The sequence below is a fragment of the Anarhichas minor genome, unplaced genomic scaffold, assembly GCF_050575085.1.
Source record: "Anarhichas minor isolate MPS153535 unplaced genomic scaffold, ASM5057508v1 ptg000136l, whole genome shotgun sequence".
In the NCBI taxonomy this organism is placed as follows: domain Eukaryota; kingdom Metazoa; phylum Chordata; class Actinopteri; order Perciformes; family Anarhichadidae; genus Anarhichas; species Anarhichas minor.
The window spans coordinates 520,661-541,533 of NW_027466582.1; the positions used below are offsets into that span (position 1 = coordinate 520,661).

Sequence of the window (20,873 nt, forward strand, 5' to 3'; positions counted from 1 at the left end):
ATGCCGAGGGGATTTTTGGTGAAAAGGAACAAGAAGACCAACCCGGTGTCCTACCGGGTCCGCCCTGACGAGGAGGACGCGGAGCAGACAGCGGCTGATGCGCTGCTGCTGCCGCCACCGCTTTCCTGCGCGCCTCTCGCCGCCTCCTTCCCGGGGCGCGCACAGACGCCGACGCCCACCTGCGGGGCGGCGGCTCCGGAGCAGGTCGGCAGACCGGTGCAGTTCGGGAACCCGGAGCTGGTGTACCACGCTCTCTACAGCCCCACCCGCCCCGTCAGCCGGGACCACGACCGCTCCTCCTTCGAGAGGCGCTTCAACCTCGGATCTCCGGTTTCCGCGGAGTCCTTCCCGACACCAGCAGCGCTGCCCGCCTTGGACCACCTCTACGCCCCGGTGGACCTGAAAATCGGATCCAGCAACAGCAACCGCACCGAGACCAGTGCCGCGTCCGCCGCGACGCTCCCTTCCGCCGCGACGCTCCCTACCGCCGCAACCAAACGGCCCGCCGGCGACGCCGAGCGCAAAGGCAAACCGCCGTCCAAGAAAACCAAAGCCATCCGGAAACTGCACTTTGAGGATAATGTCACCACGTCTCCGGTCCTCGGGCTCAAGATCAAAGAGGCGCCGGTGGACCAGAAGCCCCTCAGACCGCAGCTGCCCGGAGGGGACAACGAGTTCGTGTGCCAGCTGTGCCGCGAGGTGTACGCGGACCCGTTCGCTCTGGCGCAGCACAAGTGCTCCCGGATAGTCCGGGTCGAGTACAGGTGTCCCGAGTGCGACAAGGTGTTCAGCTGCCCGGCTAACCTCGCCTCGCACCGGCGGTGGCACAAGCCGAAGCCGCAGAGCGCCGCTCCGGAGAGCGACAAGGCTTCCGCGTCCGGTAAGACCGCGCAGGAGGAAGCGAAGGATTCTAGTGACAGGGACACGCCCAGTCCCGGACCGTCCGAGTCCGGCTCAGAGGAAGGGCTGTACGATTGTAATCACTGTGGGAAAAAGTTTAAACGCCAAGCATACCTGCGGAAGCACCTGGCGTCCCAGCACGGCTCCCCGAAGCCGGCTGAGGACGAGGACGCGCCGGAGCGGAGCGCGGCGCCGCTGAACCTGAGCGGCTCCGCGTGCCACCTGTGTCCGGTCTGCGGGGAGAGCTTCTCCAACCGGGGCGGCCTGGAGCGGCACATCCGCCTGCTGCACTCCTCGCAGGTGTACCCGTGCAAATACTGCCCGGCCGTGTTCTACAGCTCCCCGGGACTCACCAGACACATCAACAAGTGCCACCCGTCCGAGAACCGGCAGGTGATCCTGCTGCAGGTGCCGCTCCGCCCCGCGTGCTGATCCGGGACTTTACGGGTTCCTTTCACACGGATCACAAATCCAGCCTCGTTTCTGAGAGGAAGTTAGAGTTACACTGCAAAAAATATCATTTTCCTTCAAAAAAGCTTGTTTGTTTTTAAATCGAGTGAAACATATATTCTGGCACTTTGGTGAGAAGCTCGAACTCTGGTTGAGTTCACTGTTGATTGGAAGGATCTATTTTCTCTTCCTTCACTTATTTAGTTAGAAAATCAGCACATTTGAAACACTTAAAATCTTAAACTCTAAATTTTTTCACTTGTGGAACAATTAGTCTCTTTTTAAGAATCGTTTTTAACTGAATCATTGAGGTAAAATAAGAAATTAAAGGATATATACTTATTTTATTTTTGCAGTGTAACTCATCACTGTGTCAGCTTGTAGAGGTCAGAGGTCAGCCGCTCACCTGCAGCTGGCAGGGATTCAGTGCCTTGCTCGAGGACACTTCAGCAGGTTCTGGGTGTGTGTTTGAACCCTGGCCTGTAATCTCCCCCCCTCACACACACACACACACACACACACCGTGCTCTGAGCACCTCTGACATCACTCTCCAAACACTTTAGACTGTTAATTTATTTTTCTAGCATCTCTGCACAAGTGCTATTAGCTTCTAGACCTAAGAGAGAGAGAGGGAGGGGGAGGAGGGGGGGGGGGTAAACGAGCCGACTCATCACTCTGATTAGCTTTAACGTCGAGGATCTGTGGATCAGTAGCTGTCTGCCTGAAAAACAAAAAGAGAAACTAGTGTAGCTGGTTAATGCCTTTGGATTAGAACCTCCTGCTGTAAAACTGCCTTAAACTGATCTGATTGTGTCTCCATCACTTATTTATCACGATGTGATCATCGTTGTTCACAAAGCCTTCTGTATTTCCACTATACAGTATATCTAACTCCCCTTCTTTTGTTTTCCTGCTATTTATTTATGTATTTATTAAATTATTTGTGTAAATTATTGCTCCGTGTGCTCTGTGATCTGTTGCTGTGTGTATTGTTTATTTAATTTATAAGGAACGGTGTTCAAGTGACGTGAAAACAATCAATGAGTTCTATCTGCCGCTCCTGAATAAATAATAACTGAATGCAATCATTGATTTTACTTCATGTTTATTTTGGGTTTTCTTTGTAACCTTCGCTCTTCTACTGCTTCGGATGTTTCTGCAGTATTTTGCTAAATGTCCAAAAATAATAAAAAACCAAACTCAGAAACAGTTTTCATTCTGTCTTGTGTGTTGTTGTTTATAGCGTGAAAATATCTTTGCAGATGTTGTTTAACAGCTGGATTTATTCACTTAAATGCTGTTTAAAGAGACTTCCATACATGATGATACAACAATCCTTCATTTGATCTTTATTTATGTATTTGTTGGGCTAAAAAACATCAAAATATTAAGATACATATTCTTAATAAATCAGAATAAGACTTCAAAAACCAACATGTGCTCCAAGTGGTGGAATGTTACTCAAGTACTTAAATAGACATTTGAGGTACTTGTACTTTACATGAGTATTTCCATTATAAGTCATCTTTTAATACCGCCCATCTTTTTAATGACTTTGTTAAATTGGGAAATTACAATGAGTTAAGCTTATAAATTATAAGAATATACATATATTGTATTCTGTACACAGTGGTAGAAGTATTTCAATCTGTTACAAGTAAAAGTCCTGAAAGGCATTCTGGGAAACGGAGGAAACAAGTGGCTGAAATAAGTTGAGGGATTTGTTTTCAAAGTGTAGAATATTCAATCTAAAGAAACAAAAAGTATATATATTACATCATGTTGTGTTTGTAGAGAGAAGAGTTATGAAATGTCATCTGAAGGACATTCCTGTAGTTCTCAAACAGACGTACGTCTGTCGTCATCATGACGTTCCTCTGAGTCGCAGAAACCTAAAGAGTTTAGAGAAACAATCAACCAATCAGAGCCTTGTGGGCGGGGTTTACGAATGGACGCATCATCGAAAAATGTATGAAAAATAGAGACGAAAAAATGTCAACAAGCGTGAAGGAAACTGATTCAACATGCAGATGTCAAACTTTAACTCAAAGACGTTTAAACATCTTCAGTTTCACGACACTAAATGTTATTTAACGTTTCCAAAAGTCAAGACTGAACTTTTAAACTAAAAATAAACTTTCATGGATTTCCTTGAATTGAACCAGTTGTGGATTTATATTAAATTATTAATAATTATTATTAAATGTACCAATTAATAATTCTCATTCATCATTTTTAAAGAGTGTTAATGGATTTTGAATATGATTATTAAAATGCTCTTTACTTTTATTTGTTCCATTTAATAACGTCTCTTCGGTCTCATATTCATCTTGTTATTTTGCTGATCTCTGACTAAATGAACTCTTATTGTCTTCTTCACAGAATCCGGAGCTTTTGGATCATATCACATGATCTTCATCATCGGACTTTCATTTTCTTCTGAACACTTTGAGAACTTCTTTCTCGTCCGCGTTGGCTCTTAAACGTGAGGACGGATGTTTTGAATCAGCAGCTGACAAAATAATCTCACTATAAGATCCATTGAGTGGCTGTTCTGGAGCTTTCTACCGGTCTTCCTCAGCATCTGCAACGTTCAATTCTCAATTCATAAAGAGTTTTATCAGCAGATTACAGTTAAGATCTGAAAAACATGCTCTTCAGACTATGAATAAACACAATCTTTCTTTTGTTTTTATCAGTAATAACATTCATTTATTCACCAGAACTTATAAAACGACAAACGTTGATAAACAACAAACTGTCTTTGGAGAGAAATTGCAGAAAATTTTCACAACATCTGGATAGAAACCTTTTGTCTCACCTCCACCTGAACCCTTCCATCACACCATCACACACACTCTCCCTCGATAGCTTTTACCACACACACACACACACACACACACACACTCAAACAGAGGCAGGCCATCAGTCTGTGTCTCCCTCCTTGTGTGGCTCTGGCAGGTGTAAGCCAGCTGGGGAGCAGACTGCAGATAAGAGCTACAGATAACACACACTCTCACACACACACACACACACACACACACACACACACACACACACACACACACACACACACACACTATAATGGACCACAGCAGAGTCTGAATAGAAAGCAGCAGCTGTCGGAGCTGCACGGCCGAGATACAACAGTAAATATTGAAGTATTTATCCCACAGTACACGTTTCTTCTGTCTTTTTCAGACGGACTGTAATGACATTTTGTCCAGACATTCATGATCCCCAGAGGATGAATCCCCATCACTTCGGCGACTTGTTATCTATAGCGCCATCATGAGGTACAGGATAAACATTACATCTGCTAAACATCATCATGTTAGCGTTGTCCTTGTATAACAGGACAATGCTAACTGTAGACCAGATGCTTCTTGTCTAATCTTGAAAGAGTCTGAAATCTCAATGAGCATCAATGTCTCTAACGTCCTCTTCTGGTTCCAGTCTTTCCTCCAGATGTTTAAGCTGCTGCAGGGATTTGCTCCCATTCATCAGTGAGATCCAACCCTGGTGTTAGTGATCAGTTCTGACAGAAACACTTCATCCCAAAGGTGTTGATGGGGTTGAGGTGCAGACCAGTCAAGGTATCCCACACCAAACTGGTGAGAACCATTTCTTATTGAAAGCATCAGATCGGTTGTTTTTGGACGTCGATGGCTGACGTTTATTTTCACCTGCTGCTTATTCGTGCAGGTTCGGCCTCCTGATCCTGGTCTTGTCCTTCAAACGAGGCAACGAGCTTGTGAGTCTTGAATCTGTTTGTGTTGCTGGTGTTTTTATACTTCGTTCTGCTGCCGTCGTGTGTTTTTTCTTCGCTTGTTGTCAGACATGAAAGCGACACAATGTGATTCAATTTGTCTGGTTTAATCAGACATCACTGCTCTCTAATGCTGTTAGTCCAGGACAGGGAGTAATGCTACACCCTGTGATAGTGTGTGAGGGTAGATGTGTAATGTTGTTGTTTACCTGCAGCATCATTTGTGGACTTTAAAGCCTCTTATTTTGTATTTTATTGTTACTCTAAGAAAAAAGGTTCAGAGCATTAATATAGCATCAAACCACTGTTGTCTATGTGAAGATATAAAGGAGTGATGTCTACAGCACCTCGTCTTCCTGTTTCAACCTCACGTAAACACTGTTAGCTCTGTCAGCACTGATAGCGTTGTTAGCGTTGTTAGCTTCTAGCTGTCGCCATGTTGAGACCATAGACTGTATATAAATAGTGGACGTAGTCGTCGTGACGTCACCCGTTGGTTTGTGGACTGATATTTTGATGTTTTTCACAGTCGCCATCTTCGATTGCGGCCGTCACCATGTTGGTTTTTTTGGCAACCAGTGAACAGGAAGTGACCATATCCGGACTGAGGAGGAGTGACGTAGAGACGGCGTATACGTCTCTGGTAGAGACCTGTCAATCACCGTGTAGCCCCGCCCTAAAGCATCCCCTGCTTTATGGTCTGTTTGACTCTAAATGGACCATAATGTACTAAATGAACATCATGCTGTATTGAAGAAGACTTGAAACTAGAGATTGAGACCATAAACTCATGTTTACAATGTTTACTGAGGTAATAAATCAAGAGAGAAGTAGAGTCATTTTCTCATAGAGGAACATACCCTTTAGGGCGGGCTTACTGTGATTGACAGGTCTCTACCATAGCCGTATACAGCGTCACTCTTCCATATTGCAAATATGGTAACTTCTGTTTATTGGCTGCAAAAAACAACAACATGGCGATTGTCATAATCCAAGATGGCGACGGCGAAATCGCTGAACTCGAGGCTTCAAAAAGACAGTCCACAAACCAATGGGTGTTATATCCAGTCTATGGCCAGGACCCATCATCCACCCATCCACCCATTCATTCATTCATCCATCCATCCATCCATTCATTCATTCACCCATGCTAATATTTGTCTATCCAGAATGTAAAATACTGTCGCTTGACTCTACAACTATTTAAATGCTTCTTCTTCTAAATGTCAGTTTTTGTGTGGAGAATATAAATTCCTGGTGAGTGGGAGCTGAGTTACATCACACCAGCTCTCTCATCCCAGTCATCTCTCACTTCACCTCCACCTCCTCCTCCTCCTCCTCCTCTGCTCTCCAACATGGCCTCCTTCTCTCTCTCTCTCTCCCTCCCTCTCTCAGCTGCTGCCGTCCTGCACGCGCCTCCTCTTATCTCCAACACACTCAATCAACAGAGAAAAGAAAAGAAAGCAGACGGAGTAAACACGGGCCGAGGTAAGAAGTCAAACAAACCTCGGGGGCATTTTCCAGGCCAGCAGGTGTTGGTGTCAGAGGCAGGCGAGCGTGGCGTCGAGAGTCAACAAGTGGAGCACAAACACAGCAACGGTGTGGTTTTAAAGTGCAGATTAAGCTTCAGCTGTTGCTATGTGTCGAGTGTTAAAGTGCTTTAATCCTCATCTTTGTTAAATGTACTGTTTCTGCACCGCACGTCCAACAAATCCTCCCGCCAATCACGACAGAGTGGGCGGGACTTTTGAGGTATTTTTCCTTTAATGTTTGCTACATTTTCATTCAGATAAATCATGCTTCCTGTTTCATCCTCCGTCCCAGTGACCACGGCTGTTTTATTATTTACCGCTACGACTAATTGCCGATCCTTGATGATCCATATTATCAGATGCAGATCTCTGTTGTTTGATTACAGCAGCTGCTCTACAAGGATCCAGAATATTGTTTTTTTGTCACCGTCCAAAAAACCTTTTCAACGCTCTGAAGTCAGTAAAACATAAAAAAATACTAAATGTTATCTTTTCACTTTGTTATCGTAATTTATAGTGTTTTATTTTCTTCATAAAAACACACAATTCAAATGATAAGAAAATAAAAGATTCTATTTTTATGATTAAAACAAATCCCTGAAGCCATCAGCAGCAGAAATATGTCTTCAGTGTCTTGATGAACGGCTCGTTATTTTACACACTTTCATAAAGAAGAAATCTTCTGACACAACGAACAGAAACTGATGTTGAATTCCCTCTGAATAATCAATATAAATCATGTCCGTCAGCGACATTATTACTATTATTACAAGGACTCAGTTTATATAATTATTTTTCTCATAGTATTTGCAGACGATGCAATATTGTATATTTATATTATATATATATATTTTCCCATTTCAATGACACAATCCTTTAAAAACTTGAGTGTGTGTTGAGAATACAATCAAACCCTGATTATTCCTAATTATTCCAGAGTAAGTGAACCCTTGACCGTGCTGTAGGACTGAATGCGTCCTGTAGATTGTTTGGACGTACGACGCACCTTCAAGGTCAGAGTCTGCAGCTCTACAGAGCAGCATCCAGCTGGCTGTGATACTCATCTCCCCTCTGATTAGCAGAGCTCAAGTAAAACCCTAATCGCCTTGTTGACTTGAGAGGATCTCAGAGTGGGAAAGCTAATTAACTCAGGGCGGAGGAGGAGCGCAGTTCAGATATACTCTTTATAGCTTCTAGTGTCTGCAACAAATACATGTTCTGTCTTCAGACACACAAAACGTGTGGGAAGTTTGATTTATTCTCATGACTTTCTTTGATTAGATCTGTATGAATGTATCTGGTTTATTTGTCTTCATGCACAACCTACACACACACACGCACACACACACCCACACACACACACACACAGGTGTAACTTATTGTCTGATTGTCCACAGCATGGTTTAGTTTGCTTCGTCTGTGCTTTATCATCTCTCAGGTACCAGAAACATCAGCAGGACAAACCTTTTATTCATCAGTATGAATTAATTTGCCTTTAAATTATACCGTTAAAATAAAAGTGCTTCTTTTCGTCAGCCTATAATCTGACAAGCTGACTCCCGAGTTAACAGCCACACGTTTTGACTTGATTAAACACAACTTTCCTTTGTTTCAATAGCATGCGGCCGATTATGAACAATGTTTTCCTCATGTTGAATGTTTAATGTGACGATGTCGGCCATTGTTTGTGTTGCTGCTGTTTACATTCCTGATGATGCAAACAAAGAAAATGCACTACAGGAATGTGCTGCTGTTTTAGTGTTGTTTGTCATGTGTTTGTTGTGCTTCCCTGTGTTGCATAATGTATATCACCTCATCTCTAACCACCGTTGTATGATGGACCAGCGTCGCTCCTTTGCTTTGTTATCCGGGCTACTATCTATATCTCATTCAAACTTCTCAAAAGCAATCAGCGTTTAATCGTTTCAAGAACAAAAACTGCATTTTACTGATTTAAATCAGGAAATATCTGATTAAAGAACAAGACATGAACAGATTCACTCCCGGTACGCGACGTTTTTATTTACATGTGGTTTGTTGGTCACCATATTTTGATATTTTGAAAGACCCCTCAGCTCTCCATTGAATTCTATGAAACATTTTTGGCGTCTCTTGTCTGTGCAAAAACCTCAAACGTTTTACTTTTAATATCAGCAAGTGTGTAAATTCACTAACCACTGGCTTCATACTGGGTCTGTATTGACAGGTGTAACACTGGAGATGTTGAGGTGGAAACAGCTTTTTACATCTGCGGTGGTTGAAAGCACACGTCTGTTCTGTAATTCCTAAAATCCTGCAGAACATCAGTGTGTTCTGTAAGCTTTTGTTCGGTGGGCTGAGGTAATGGGTGGGGCAGGAGGCGGTAGTGGGGGGGATGCTATGTGTGTGTGTGTGTGCAGCTGATTTTAGGGCCCTGCCAAACACAAAGGGGCCAGGACCTCCTCCACACAGCCCCTCACAATGCCCCGGTCCTAATGCTTGTAAATCTATTCACACATCCAGAGGCCAAAGATAATAACAAGCTGTTCAGAATGAATTTCTAATGAGCAAACTGAAGCCTGTCTCTCCCTCTGTCTCTCTCCTGTCTGTCTGTCTGTCTGTCTGTCTGTCTCTCTCTCTCTCTCTCTCTCTCTCTCCCTCTGTCTGTCTCTCTCTCTCTCTCTCTCTCCCTCTGTCTCTCTCTCTCTGCAGAAATCCAGTTTCACACTCGTAACAAACGCCTGTTTAGCGTCGATGCATAGACGTGTACGTACCAACCAATAGCGTTGGATTAACGGCGGACAGACGGACGACCCGCCTACAAAGCAATCTGACAAATTCAAACACGTAGATTTAATTTCACGTGTTAAACATTCGGTTGATCACAAAGAGGGTTTCCAACCGCAGGAGTCGAAGCTGCAGCACTTAACTTTAAATATAAATTTTGAAAAAGCAGCTACTTTGTCAGAAATACAGCAGAAGAAGAACAACCGGTGTGTCAGTTTACAGAGCAGCCAAACAGTATTGTGTTGTTTTAATAAATAAATAAAAAAGGTTGGCTTCTTTACAATTAAAGCAGCATTAGCAGTAATTTAACACAACTGTAAACATTTAAATTGACATCAATGAAATTAAATTTAAACATCTGTAGCGTTGGATTACATTCTGCAACGTTTCCTGTGATTCCCTCGTGTGTGTGAAGGCAACACAGCAACGGCGGACTCCGCCTCTAACAATGAAAACCACCATAAAGAGCTAATTGAATGTCAATACATGAAACAGCTGTTACAGAAAAAGAATGCCAACCTTAATTAGTTTATAAACTTTAAAAGGTAAAAGCTTTAAGATTTTAACAAAAGCCATTCAGTGTATTGTATCAATTCACATCATTGTATATATATAAATGTATGTATATATATATATATATATAGTTTTCATTGTTAGTGGCGGGGACCCTTGTTGGGGGGGGTTTGGGTTCAGGTTTTGGCCGTGAAGGTGTTAAGAGTCCCCGAGCAGCTGAAGAACGGTCACCAGAGGTCGTAGCAGCTCGTCCGCATAATTGTGCAAATTAATTATTATAATATGATATCATCACGGATTTGACTGCAGATTTACAGTTTCATTTTGCAGCATTAATGATATAATATTACTTCAGTTAGCATTTATCTGTTTGGTAGAATTATAGGTTGGCTCTGTGTGTGTGTGTGTATGTGTGTGTGTTTAACCCTCCACTTGTCTCATTCAGTTTTAACCTCCTGATGACTTCTGCTAATGAAAAGCCTGCAGAGAGGAAGGAGGTGTGTGTGTGTGTGTGTGCGTGTTGGTTTGCTGCCTATTCTTGTCTCTGGAATGGGGCGGGGCCAGGGGACCGGTTGCCAGGGCCGACAGTGACTCCCGGGCCCCTGAGTGACAGCGGCAGGCTGTCTGGCGAGCAGGCGTGGCCCTCTTCAGTGAGCTGGCACGCGCCCGTCGCAGCAGCAGCAGCCCGGCCGAGGCATGACGAATCTCTGAAAGAAAACTCGGCGAGGTCGCGCTGAGCAACACCTGAGCCTCCGGGCTGAGGGGGGTCGGTGTGGAGGGAGGGGTCCGGCTGGTCCGGTGGCTCAGAAACCAAAACAGACAAAAGCAACCAGGAAGACACTGAAACACCAATGTCCCCAATGTTTCCCTTTACTCACTATTTGTGTTTTATTTTCATAGTTTTAGTAACTACACATTGCACAAGAAACACTTAAATACATTAAAGCTACTATGAGGAACTTTTTATTTTATTTCGAGTCTGGTGGTCCCTGTGGACTAAAGTGGTAGTGTTTCTGAGCACCAGACTCCCTTTAGAAAACCTCTCCTTCTACTGCAGCAGGGTCTGACAGTCGGCCCCTCTCAGTCCTGGTGCTGCTACTGCCGGGAGCTGAGCTCTCCTCCTCCCTCCGGAGCTCCGACTGCAGGTCCAAGGCTGCAGTGAAGCCGGATCTGGGTCTGTCCACGGTGGACCGGTCTCTGCTGGAGGATCTGGGTCTGTCCACGGTGGACCGGTCTCGGCTTGAGGACCTGGGTCTGTCCACGGTGGACCGGTCTCTGCTGGAGGATCTGGCTCTGTCCTCGGTGGACCGGTCTCTGCTGGAGGATCTGGGTCTGTCCACGGTGGACCGGTCTCTGCTGGAGGATCTGGGTCTGTCCACGGTGGACCGGTCTCGGCTTGAGGATCTGGGTCTGTCCACGGTGGACCGGTCTCTGCTGGAGTCTGAGCTGAAGGAGTTTCTGGTGAACCTCCATGAGTTCATCTGGTTTCACCAGAATCCGACCCGGTGGCTCCGATGACGAGCATTAAGAATAACTCTATAGAAACAGACCATCTTCTCTCTGATGGTCTCTCTACTGATGGAGGTCTGATAGAGGATCAGGACTACACTGAGACTGGTTCATAGAGGATCAGGACTACACTGAGACTGGTTCATAGAGGATCAGGACTAAACTGAGACTGAATAAATATCTGAAGTCGTAGATATCGAGCATTAAACGTCAGCTTGATGTTTGGTTTCACTGGTGATTTTGTGGGTCGTTACCAGTTCAACCAAAGCTTCACCACAAAATCACATCTTTACAATATACAGCATCACAACATCCTTTGACAATTATATAAAAAGCCTAAATGAGGACTTTACAAATGGCCATTTTCAGAAAATTGACACCCACTCAGAACAAAATGATTGCTGACATTGAACTGAAACACATCGTGGGTTTGTTTTCGTTAACGTAATGAGTCATTCCCAAGTGCTCCATTTTCACTTTTTGGACCGTTTTTAAAAAATAACGACGCACAAACTTCAATTAGCTGAATACCCCCCCCCCCCCCGCATGTAACTGCATTTACTAATTGATTTAAAAGGAACCCGGGTCCTTGATCTCCGTAGGAACAGAGCTTTTTATTTACATAAAAAGAGCCCTATCTTTCGTGGTGAGGAGGCCCGAGTATTGATCCGCAGAAAGAATACATCTGTTTGGGATTCTCTGTATTCAGAGAGCAGCTGACAGAACGGCCTTGTGAGGGTTTGTTTGTACTTTATATCAATATAAAACATCCCACTCTGAAGCTCCATCTGCTCCGACGGCTCTCCGTGACCTGTGACCCCTCTGAGTGGAGCTATGTTTGTCTCCTGGCTTCTGATTTAGAAACATATTAATCACTTGAAGGAACCATATGCACGTGAACCCATTGTTAATTGTGTTACTATATTTATATTATATATATATTGAAAGGATAAGCTAATTAATGGGTTAGTCAATCGACACAAAAGTAATCAACACATATTTTTGATAATTAATGGTTGAAGTCGTTTTCATGGACTTACATGAAAACATCCTCTGCTTTTACCAGTTAGACTTTTCTTTGTGATTTTCTAAATTTTTTTACCTTTAATATACCAAATAATAAACGATTAACTGAGAAATAATCAACAGAGAATAAATGATTAGTTTCAGTATTGAAATCCGATATAAATCACATTGTTTGACGTCAAAGACTTTTAAAGCTGCATTAATATAATTAAGTAAGAAAGAGGAAACATAAGAACAAGCTATCAGACCCATAAAATCATAACATAGTTAAAAACTAACCACAATTTTGAGGAACTTTACTCGAGTATTTTCATTTTGTGCTACTTTCTGAGGCAAATATTGTACTTTTTGCTCTACTATACATTCATTTGACAACATTAGTTACTTTTAGATTCATAATAATAAAAAAATGAATCAACTAATAAATGAGGATGTAATATTATATATTTATTCAGAAGTTCATAAGTCAGTTTAAAATGAGCTCCACTTTTACCAGCTGCAACATTAAAGTGATTAACACATAAATGCATAATATAATATGTATTATTCTTCACAAGTACTTTTACTTTTGGTACTTTAAGTACATTTTGATGCTTAGACTAACTCGTACTAACATTTTGAATGCAGGACTTTTACTTCTTACAGAGTACTTCTTCACTGTGGTATTACCGCTTTAACTGATGTGTTCACACTATGAGCGACAGAAGCGACAAGTGTGTCCAGCTACGTTATCGTTTAAGTGTTGAAACGTTGTTGACGTAGTTACGGTGTTAAATAGCACCGGGAGGTGGCTAACGACATTTTTCTACATGGAGCAGAGCAGAGTGAAACAAAAACATAATATGCATTATTAAAATACTTATACTTGTCTCTGCTTGTAGCTCTGTTTTTGGTCTCCACCACCTGCTGGTGTAAATATCTGTCTCTTTAGCTGCTAAATGCTCCACTTTGTTCACCAGCTGGTCTCTACCTGAGTCTGTATGCTGTTTGGTTCTGTCCAGAGGATTAATCTGATTTTTAATTTTGTTTTAAAACAGCTGGCTGCAGGAAACGAGGCTGATGAGACTGAATCAAAACAGTAAATGTGACGAAAAACCAACAAAATGAGTTAAAAGAAGCAATAGAGGAACATTTCAATATTGAGTCATTTGATTACATTTTTGTACCCCCAAAAATATTGTTGACAAAACAACATAACTGCAGATATTCATATGTATATTTTCTAAAAACAATTGCCCAAAATCAAAAATTTCCGTGAAGGAGCTTATTAATCTGTAAATAACACAACACCTTCTGTCCTGGGATCCCTCTTCCGTGACGGACAGACGTGTAATAGATTTGAATGTGTACAGAACAAACCGATATAATAAAATCACGGGTTTAGAGAATCCTAAAATGTTTAATTGTGAAGCCAGACGGTTCAAATCTCTGCTGTCAAAACCCCGAACAATGACAGGAATCAGTAATAGAAACATTACGGCACCCCGGTGTTGTAGCTGGAGGGTGTGTGTGTGTGTGTGTGTGTGTGTGTGTGTGTGTGTATGTGCAGACCTGAATCAATAAGGGTCGTCTGAAGTCCTCATGAAGTGACAGAGGTTTGAAAAGGTTTTTGGACGGCGGCAGCTGAGGCCTGCAGCCGGATTAACCCCCTCCGAACCCCACAGTTGGACAACTTGTTTCATTGCCTAATGGAGCTGCAGGCGAGGGGGATTACTGCGATGGCAGACCATGACGAGAAGTCTCTCACCTCAAAGATGATGTGAGGACACCAAAATCTTCTGGCCTTTTTGACAGGTCATTATCTCCCAGCAGACGTGGAGGGGAGCTCCCTATAGGCCCTTCCTGCAGCTGGAAACATGGTTACAAATCCAGAGCGAAGGAGAGGAGGCCATGTTTTAGAGAGCGTCTCTCCGTCAGTCTGCTGCTTTGAGAAGCAGGTGTGTCCTTAAAGTTAAGAAACAAGACATTCCTCTGATGGGTAAAGAGTGACTCAACACTCCAGAGACGTTTGCTTAATCAGCTCCACTCTCTCTGAGAGTGATCACAGTCATTGTTGGTAAAATACATACACACATAACGGTCCCTCCACGTGCTTCATAACTAGTAACTTAAGCCGCTGAGCTCAGCTTAAAGAAACATCTTGTTCCAAAACACACAACACATCTAAAGATGACTTATTATTAACTCCTTGTATCATTTGGGAATTATGGGTTTTAGCAATTTAGGTCAAACTTAAAGAAAATGTCGTAAAACTGTGTTTGTGTGACGATGTGTTCTCAATAGATTCAAAGTGGGAAGATATATTTCGGAAGTAAAATTCACATATATTTTTCCTAATGACGGTGTTCAGTAGTGAAGATTAACAACTGGTTAGAAAACATCTTGTTCTTTGAATAAAAATAAAAACAATGAGGGAAAGTTAACTACGACTCCCAAGGTGCATTGCGGTCGACAAACGTCCAATCAGTGAGCTTAAGTCACTTCAGGTTTCAGGTCGTTTTCAGGAAGTTAAAACCTGTTGTTTTTTTCATCCTCGTTCTTTCTTGTTTGTTTCTAGAAGAGGAAAAAAACGAAGGCGCTGAAAAAGATACGAATCTCCGTCCCGTCCCAGATGGTTCGGCGTCGAGATGAGCCGTGATCGAATTTCCATCTCCGGTAAAGCGACTAAGTGAGCAGATTAAATTTTCATCTGCGTCTAGGGTTTAAGAAATTAAGACGGTGCTGTAACAGAGATGAGGCGTGATTGCTGCTGAATGAGATTATTTCTCATGGATGAAATTCAGTCACCGTGAAAATAATGATTTCATTTTTTGTTTGTCTTCAACACAAAGTGTTTCATTAAATATATTCTGGAGCTAAAACAAGAACAAAATGATCGATTCTTAGCTCTTCAGACATAATGTAAATACATAAATATACTTTTTAAAGTAAGTATTCGTCTCTTTAATAGTGTAACATTACTGAATTATTAATACTTTTGTACTATAAAGCAGCATTTTATAGATTAACTGATTCATCAGGATCAGAACTATTCTGAAGTCGGTTTTTCACAAAAATAAAAAATTAACAGGAAATGGAAAAATTACGATTAAAATATTTGTACGTACAATAGAACATAACTTTAAAATTTGAAAGCTGTACGTTTTAATGCAGGATGTGTATTTTAATAAGTAGTTTAATTTAAACCAGTATATAATATTTTATAAGCTCATCATATGTTGTTATTATCAGAACCAGGACGGTAAAATGCAGTAAAATGAGAGATTTTCTAAAGATGCTCTGGTGATCAGAAACACTACCAGTTCTGTCCACAGGGGCCGCCAAAATACACAGAATAAAACGTTCCAAGAATTATATCTTAAGTCTTTGGTTTCAAGATAAATATGTATAGATTCAGTTCTTTGAGTGTGGTTGTAGTTCTTTCTGAATTTTTGAATTCTGCGGTCGGTAAAATGGTAAACATGGTAAAATAATACAAATATATATATGTCCCATAAACTATGTATAATTTCAATCTATGGAATAAAAGTTGCTCATAAATTCACTCAAGAATAGATTTCATTTAATCACAATTTGATTGATATTCTCCATATCTCCAAGCCATATTATATCCATCCATTCCATCCATTATCCAAACCGCTTATCCTGTTCAGGGTCGCGGGGCGCTGGAGCCGATCCCAGCTGACATTGGGCGAAGGCAGGGACAGGTCGCCCTGGACAGGTCGCCAGTTCATCGCAGGGCACATGTAGAGACAGACAAACATTCACGCTCACATTCACACCTACGGGCAATTTCGAGTCTCCAAATAACCTAAGCTGCATGTCTTTGGACTGTGGGAGAAACCCGGAGAACATTATATATATATATAATTATATGTCCTATAAACTTGTATTATTTTCATCTATGTAATAAAACCAGACAAGAATACATTGTTCTTTGGTTCTTTTTATATTTATAACATCTATAACTTTTCACAGAGAGAAGTCGGACTGGAAACGATGCAGAAAGTCGACTGAGATGTTCGTCACTTCACCGTCAGCAGAACTGTGAAATGAAGGTGTGACTGGACTGAACTGCGGTGCATCCAGATTAGAAGTAACCCTTTCTGTCTCCTGCTGAGCCCTGATCAGCCTCCATCCTGTCTGGGCACGCCACCGCTACCACCACCAGCACCACCAGGGCGTCTGGTTCACAGCTCTGGTGGGAACGGTGCTGACAGATAACCCTCCTCCTCCCCGCCGTATTAACAAACCACATAACAGCACACAGCAGCGCCTCCCGAGTTATGAGAAAAGCACTTCGTGTGATCATTAGAGAGAGAGGCATCTCCACCGGGGCTCGGCACAATACAGCCGAAACCCTCCGCCGGGGTCTGGTGGAAGGAGCGACCGCTCCAGCGGGCGGCTAATGAAGGCTGAGAGGACCTGTGGCGGCTCGGTAATTGAACCTCGGGGACATTCTCACACTCTACATCAGCATTCTGCTTCTCCTGAAGTTACAGGCAGCGTCGCTCTGTTGCTGCTGCTGGTTTTTTAATGCGCACTGTGGTGCATCATGGGATGGATCACTGGTTTTGACTGAAGGGGGAAGAAAGTCATGAGCTTTAACCCTTTGAACCCCAAAGCAGTTTGGCTTCTGTCACATTTCTCTCTCTGTGGCTTTGATTTTCACTGCAATATATAAGTCGCCTCTATAGAAACAGAACAATCAAGACTAGAAGAAGAGAGAACTCAAACATGTGTTTAGTGCAGAATAACACAGTTATAATGCCATAAATCACAAAATAACGCAAGTTAAATTTCTTTGATAATATATTTTACAAACATTTTCAAACAATGGAATCTATATATCCAACATTAAGGTAAGTGTGTATTTGACTCTAAATGGACCATAATGTACTAAATGAACATCATGCTGTATTGAAGAAGACTTGAAACTAGAGATTGAGACCATAAACTCATGTTTACAATGTTTACTGAGGTAATAAATCAAGAGAGAAGTAGAGTCATTTTCTCATAGACTTCTATACAACCAGAGGAGTCGCCCCCTGATGGTCATTAGAGAGAATGCAGCTATAAGACACATCGGCTTTACTCGGCAGAACCGGAGGTTGCAGCCTGGGATTGACTCACTTTTAGAGCCCCAAGTGGACATTCGAGGAACGGCTTTTTTTTTTGGCCATGGTGCTTTCATGTCATTGCCACTTACTCAGAGCAGCGTGACAAGATGAAAAACCAGCCTCGGTGCCATCACTTCTTGGCACCATTTGAGACAGAAACAGACAAGCCGGGAGATGTCTACCATGTCTGTCCCCCACAGATGGCTCTCTGTCCGCTGGCTGGACCGGGCGCTGCGCTGGACGCCACCGTGCCGGTTGCCAAATCACTCCCTGGCACAGCTCCCTCATCTCATCTCCTGTAAATAAATAACAACAACAAAACAGCAACAATAGGGTGAGACCGGATCGGCCACCTGCTGGTTGTCTGTGTTTGGCGAGGTGCAGGTGTGGGCTACGTTTAGGTCGATCGCTAAAAGCCTTTTTTTTTCTCCTACAATTTTTTTTATTGTTGACACCGGCTCAGATGGGGAAAACACAATCGCAAATAATTAACCAAAAGGGGGCTGAATTAAAGGGGGACTTAATGTGAGACGGGGCGGCGGATGACTCACTTTGCATTAGGCTTTGAAGACGATTCCCTCGCGGCCCGGCGTCGGCATTAAAAGCCCGGTGCGTCTTGGCACCTCGCTCAATAGAAAAAGCCGGCGGTTGGTTTTTCGCTGCATTAGCGCTGAGCCCCTTTGTTCTCCCGAAGGGCCGTCAAATGGAGAGACGTTATATAGATACATTCCCCCTCAAAGAAAGCTGGGCACCGGCAGGATGAAGCAGCTCAGAGTATTAGAGCTGCAAGTATTCAATTCATCCATTTGTAAACACGGAACCAACACGACTGACGGACAACTCAGAGGTCCTACGAGAGGATTTAAAGTTCAATTTCCGTCTTGTTATTCTCCTTTTGTTTGTCATATTTCTTCCTTTTTTTTTTGCTGCACTCTGATTAAATGCTTTCATGTGTGACGCACCAGTATTCAGCAGGCAAGGGAAATTAATTCCTTATTTCACTTTGCCACGACATGACAGAAGTGCTCTGGAGAGCACTTAAAATATTCAGCAGATTGTGGGTGTTGTTTAGTTCCGCAAATGTTTCACAGAAAAGAGAGACGCTCTGAAAAGGAGACGCTTTTAATCTCAATGTAAAGTGTATCTTTGTTTGGTTTCAGGTGGACGTTCACCGGACGTCTTCATACATGTGTTATGTTCACCAATCAGGCGGCAACCTCCGGTTCTGCCGAGTGAAGCCGATGCTTCATGTGTTAAAGCTGCATTCTCTCTAGTGTCCACCAGGGGGCGACTCCTCTGGTTGTATAGAAGTCTATGAGAAAATGACTCTACTTCTCTCTTAATTTATTCCCTCAGTAAACATTGTAGGAGGAGGAGTTTTTCTCTGTTTAGATTTCACTGTTAACTGAACATATCTGGGGGTTTTAGATTTTTATTTTGTTGATATCTTAATTACTATTAACTTGAGAATGGACTTAATAAAGTGCAAGCATATTAACACAATACAACAGCATTTTGAACTACTTGATGTATATATATTGACATTCTGTATCGGTATTAGTATGATGGCAGCATTTATTTACTCTTTTGCTTTAACATTTAAAAGGTTATGATAGCTTCAAAACAATCACCGTGTTGTTGTGTTATCTGTAAGCAGAATAACCCTACTGCTGCTTCGGTCCCAGCCGGGCCCCTCCCCGGCCCCCCCGGGGGTCCCGCAGGAGATCAGGTCAGCCCGGCCCTGTGGACGGTTACCTGGCAGCCGGTGCAGCGGGGAGGTTGAAGGTCCCTGAACGCAGCAGCACTCAGCACTTCGTCCCACTGATCCTCCTCACTGCATCAGCTCCATCTGTGGCCACAGTCTCAGGAAGATTATGTTACATCTACAGTCTCTCTGAGCTCTCACATTTTAAACTGAGTCCCTCCTGGAAGAGAAGATATACTGTACAATAAAACTACTGGTGATGAATACATCAGTTCAGTTTTCATCAGAAAATGACAGACACATAAAAATGGACATGAAGGCAGCTAACAATTTAAATTACATTATGAATATAATATCAGAGTTAACGTTAATTACAGATGCATCTTTCCGACCAAGCTAGCTAGCTATTGCTAGCGTTTGCTATGCTAACGGTATCTGGGCCCGTCCATGGATGTATAATAAGGACGCGGATGTTGTAATTCCACCGTTTGGCCACTATGTCAAATTATCTTCAAAGCCCTTGCTCCACCCATCACCTCCACCCTCTCGTCCAAATATGGTCACTTCTGGTCTCAGACTACAATTACCACCTCACGGTTTAACGCCTCCGGCGACCAGTCAAGTGTCAGCTTACATATGTCCAAAATAATTTTATCCTAATTGATATTGTGTGAAATTGTCATAAACAACATATGAATTCTCAAGGCGTTCCTCAGATATTTATTTTCTTGAGAATGGGACAGACGTTGAGGTCACAGTGAACTTGATCTTTGACCACCAAAATCTAATCCATTCATCCGGATGGACGACCTGAAAACACAATGCCTACAGCCACGGCTATCGCCTGCACGGGGGCATAAAAACCAAGATGGCGACGGTCAAAATGCCGAATGCGAGGCTTCAAAACCAACGGCAGACAGTCACTACGTCCAGTTCTTTTATGCCCACTGAACATTACCTGATTAGCAGCAAACAGCAGACAGACTCAGTTAGAGACACAGTGGAGCATTTAGCAGCTAAAGACAGATATTTACACCAGCAGGTGGTGGAGAACAAAAGCAGAGCTACAAGAGAGAGAATATTGGATTCATTCAGTGGGGATTTATTTTGGTGCAGATTCATTTTTTTGTCAAATACTTCCTACGATAGTGAGACGGGCATTTTTGGTACTTTTTGAACTGCTGAATGTCCTGGAATAAAAACTCGTTTTTTGATGGGCATGTGTGTTTTCATGCAGATTTTATTTTTTTTAAAATTATAAACCCAGTCATTGATTTATTGTTAGAAAACGATGAAGAAGCTGGTGAACATAGTGGAGCATTTAGCAACTAAAGAGACATATTTTTCCCTCAGGAGGTGGTGGGGACCAAAAACAGAGCAAAAAGAGAGACAATATTAGATTCACATTCATGTCAAATAATTCTTAATATAGTGAGACAGGTATTTCTGGTACTTTTTGAACTATTGATTGTCCTGGAATGAAAACATCCTGAAGATTACATTTTGTTTCTAAGTTACAGACCCAGTCATTGATTTATTGTTAGAATAACGATGAAGAGGCTTATGCTGCCTCAGCAGATGG

At 42.7% G+C, this 20,873-nt stretch overlaps 1 protein-coding gene across 1 annotated transcript; it reads left to right on the forward strand.

The window, feature by feature from the left end:
• insm1a (insulinoma-associated 1a) lies at positions 1-1,332 on the forward strand. The gene has a single exon (XM_076083529.1). The coding sequence runs from the start codon at positions 1-3 to the stop codon at positions 1,330-1,332; it is 1,332 nt and encodes a 443-aa protein (XP_075939644.1).
• The last annotated feature ends 19,541 nt before the right edge of the window (positions 1,333-20,873 follow it).

What these genes read in the sequence shown, in the direction of transcription:
- insm1a (XM_076083529.1), top strand. Translation starts at nt 1, where the DNA reads ATGCCGAGGGGATTTTTGGTGAAAAGGAACAAGAAGACCAACCCGGTG.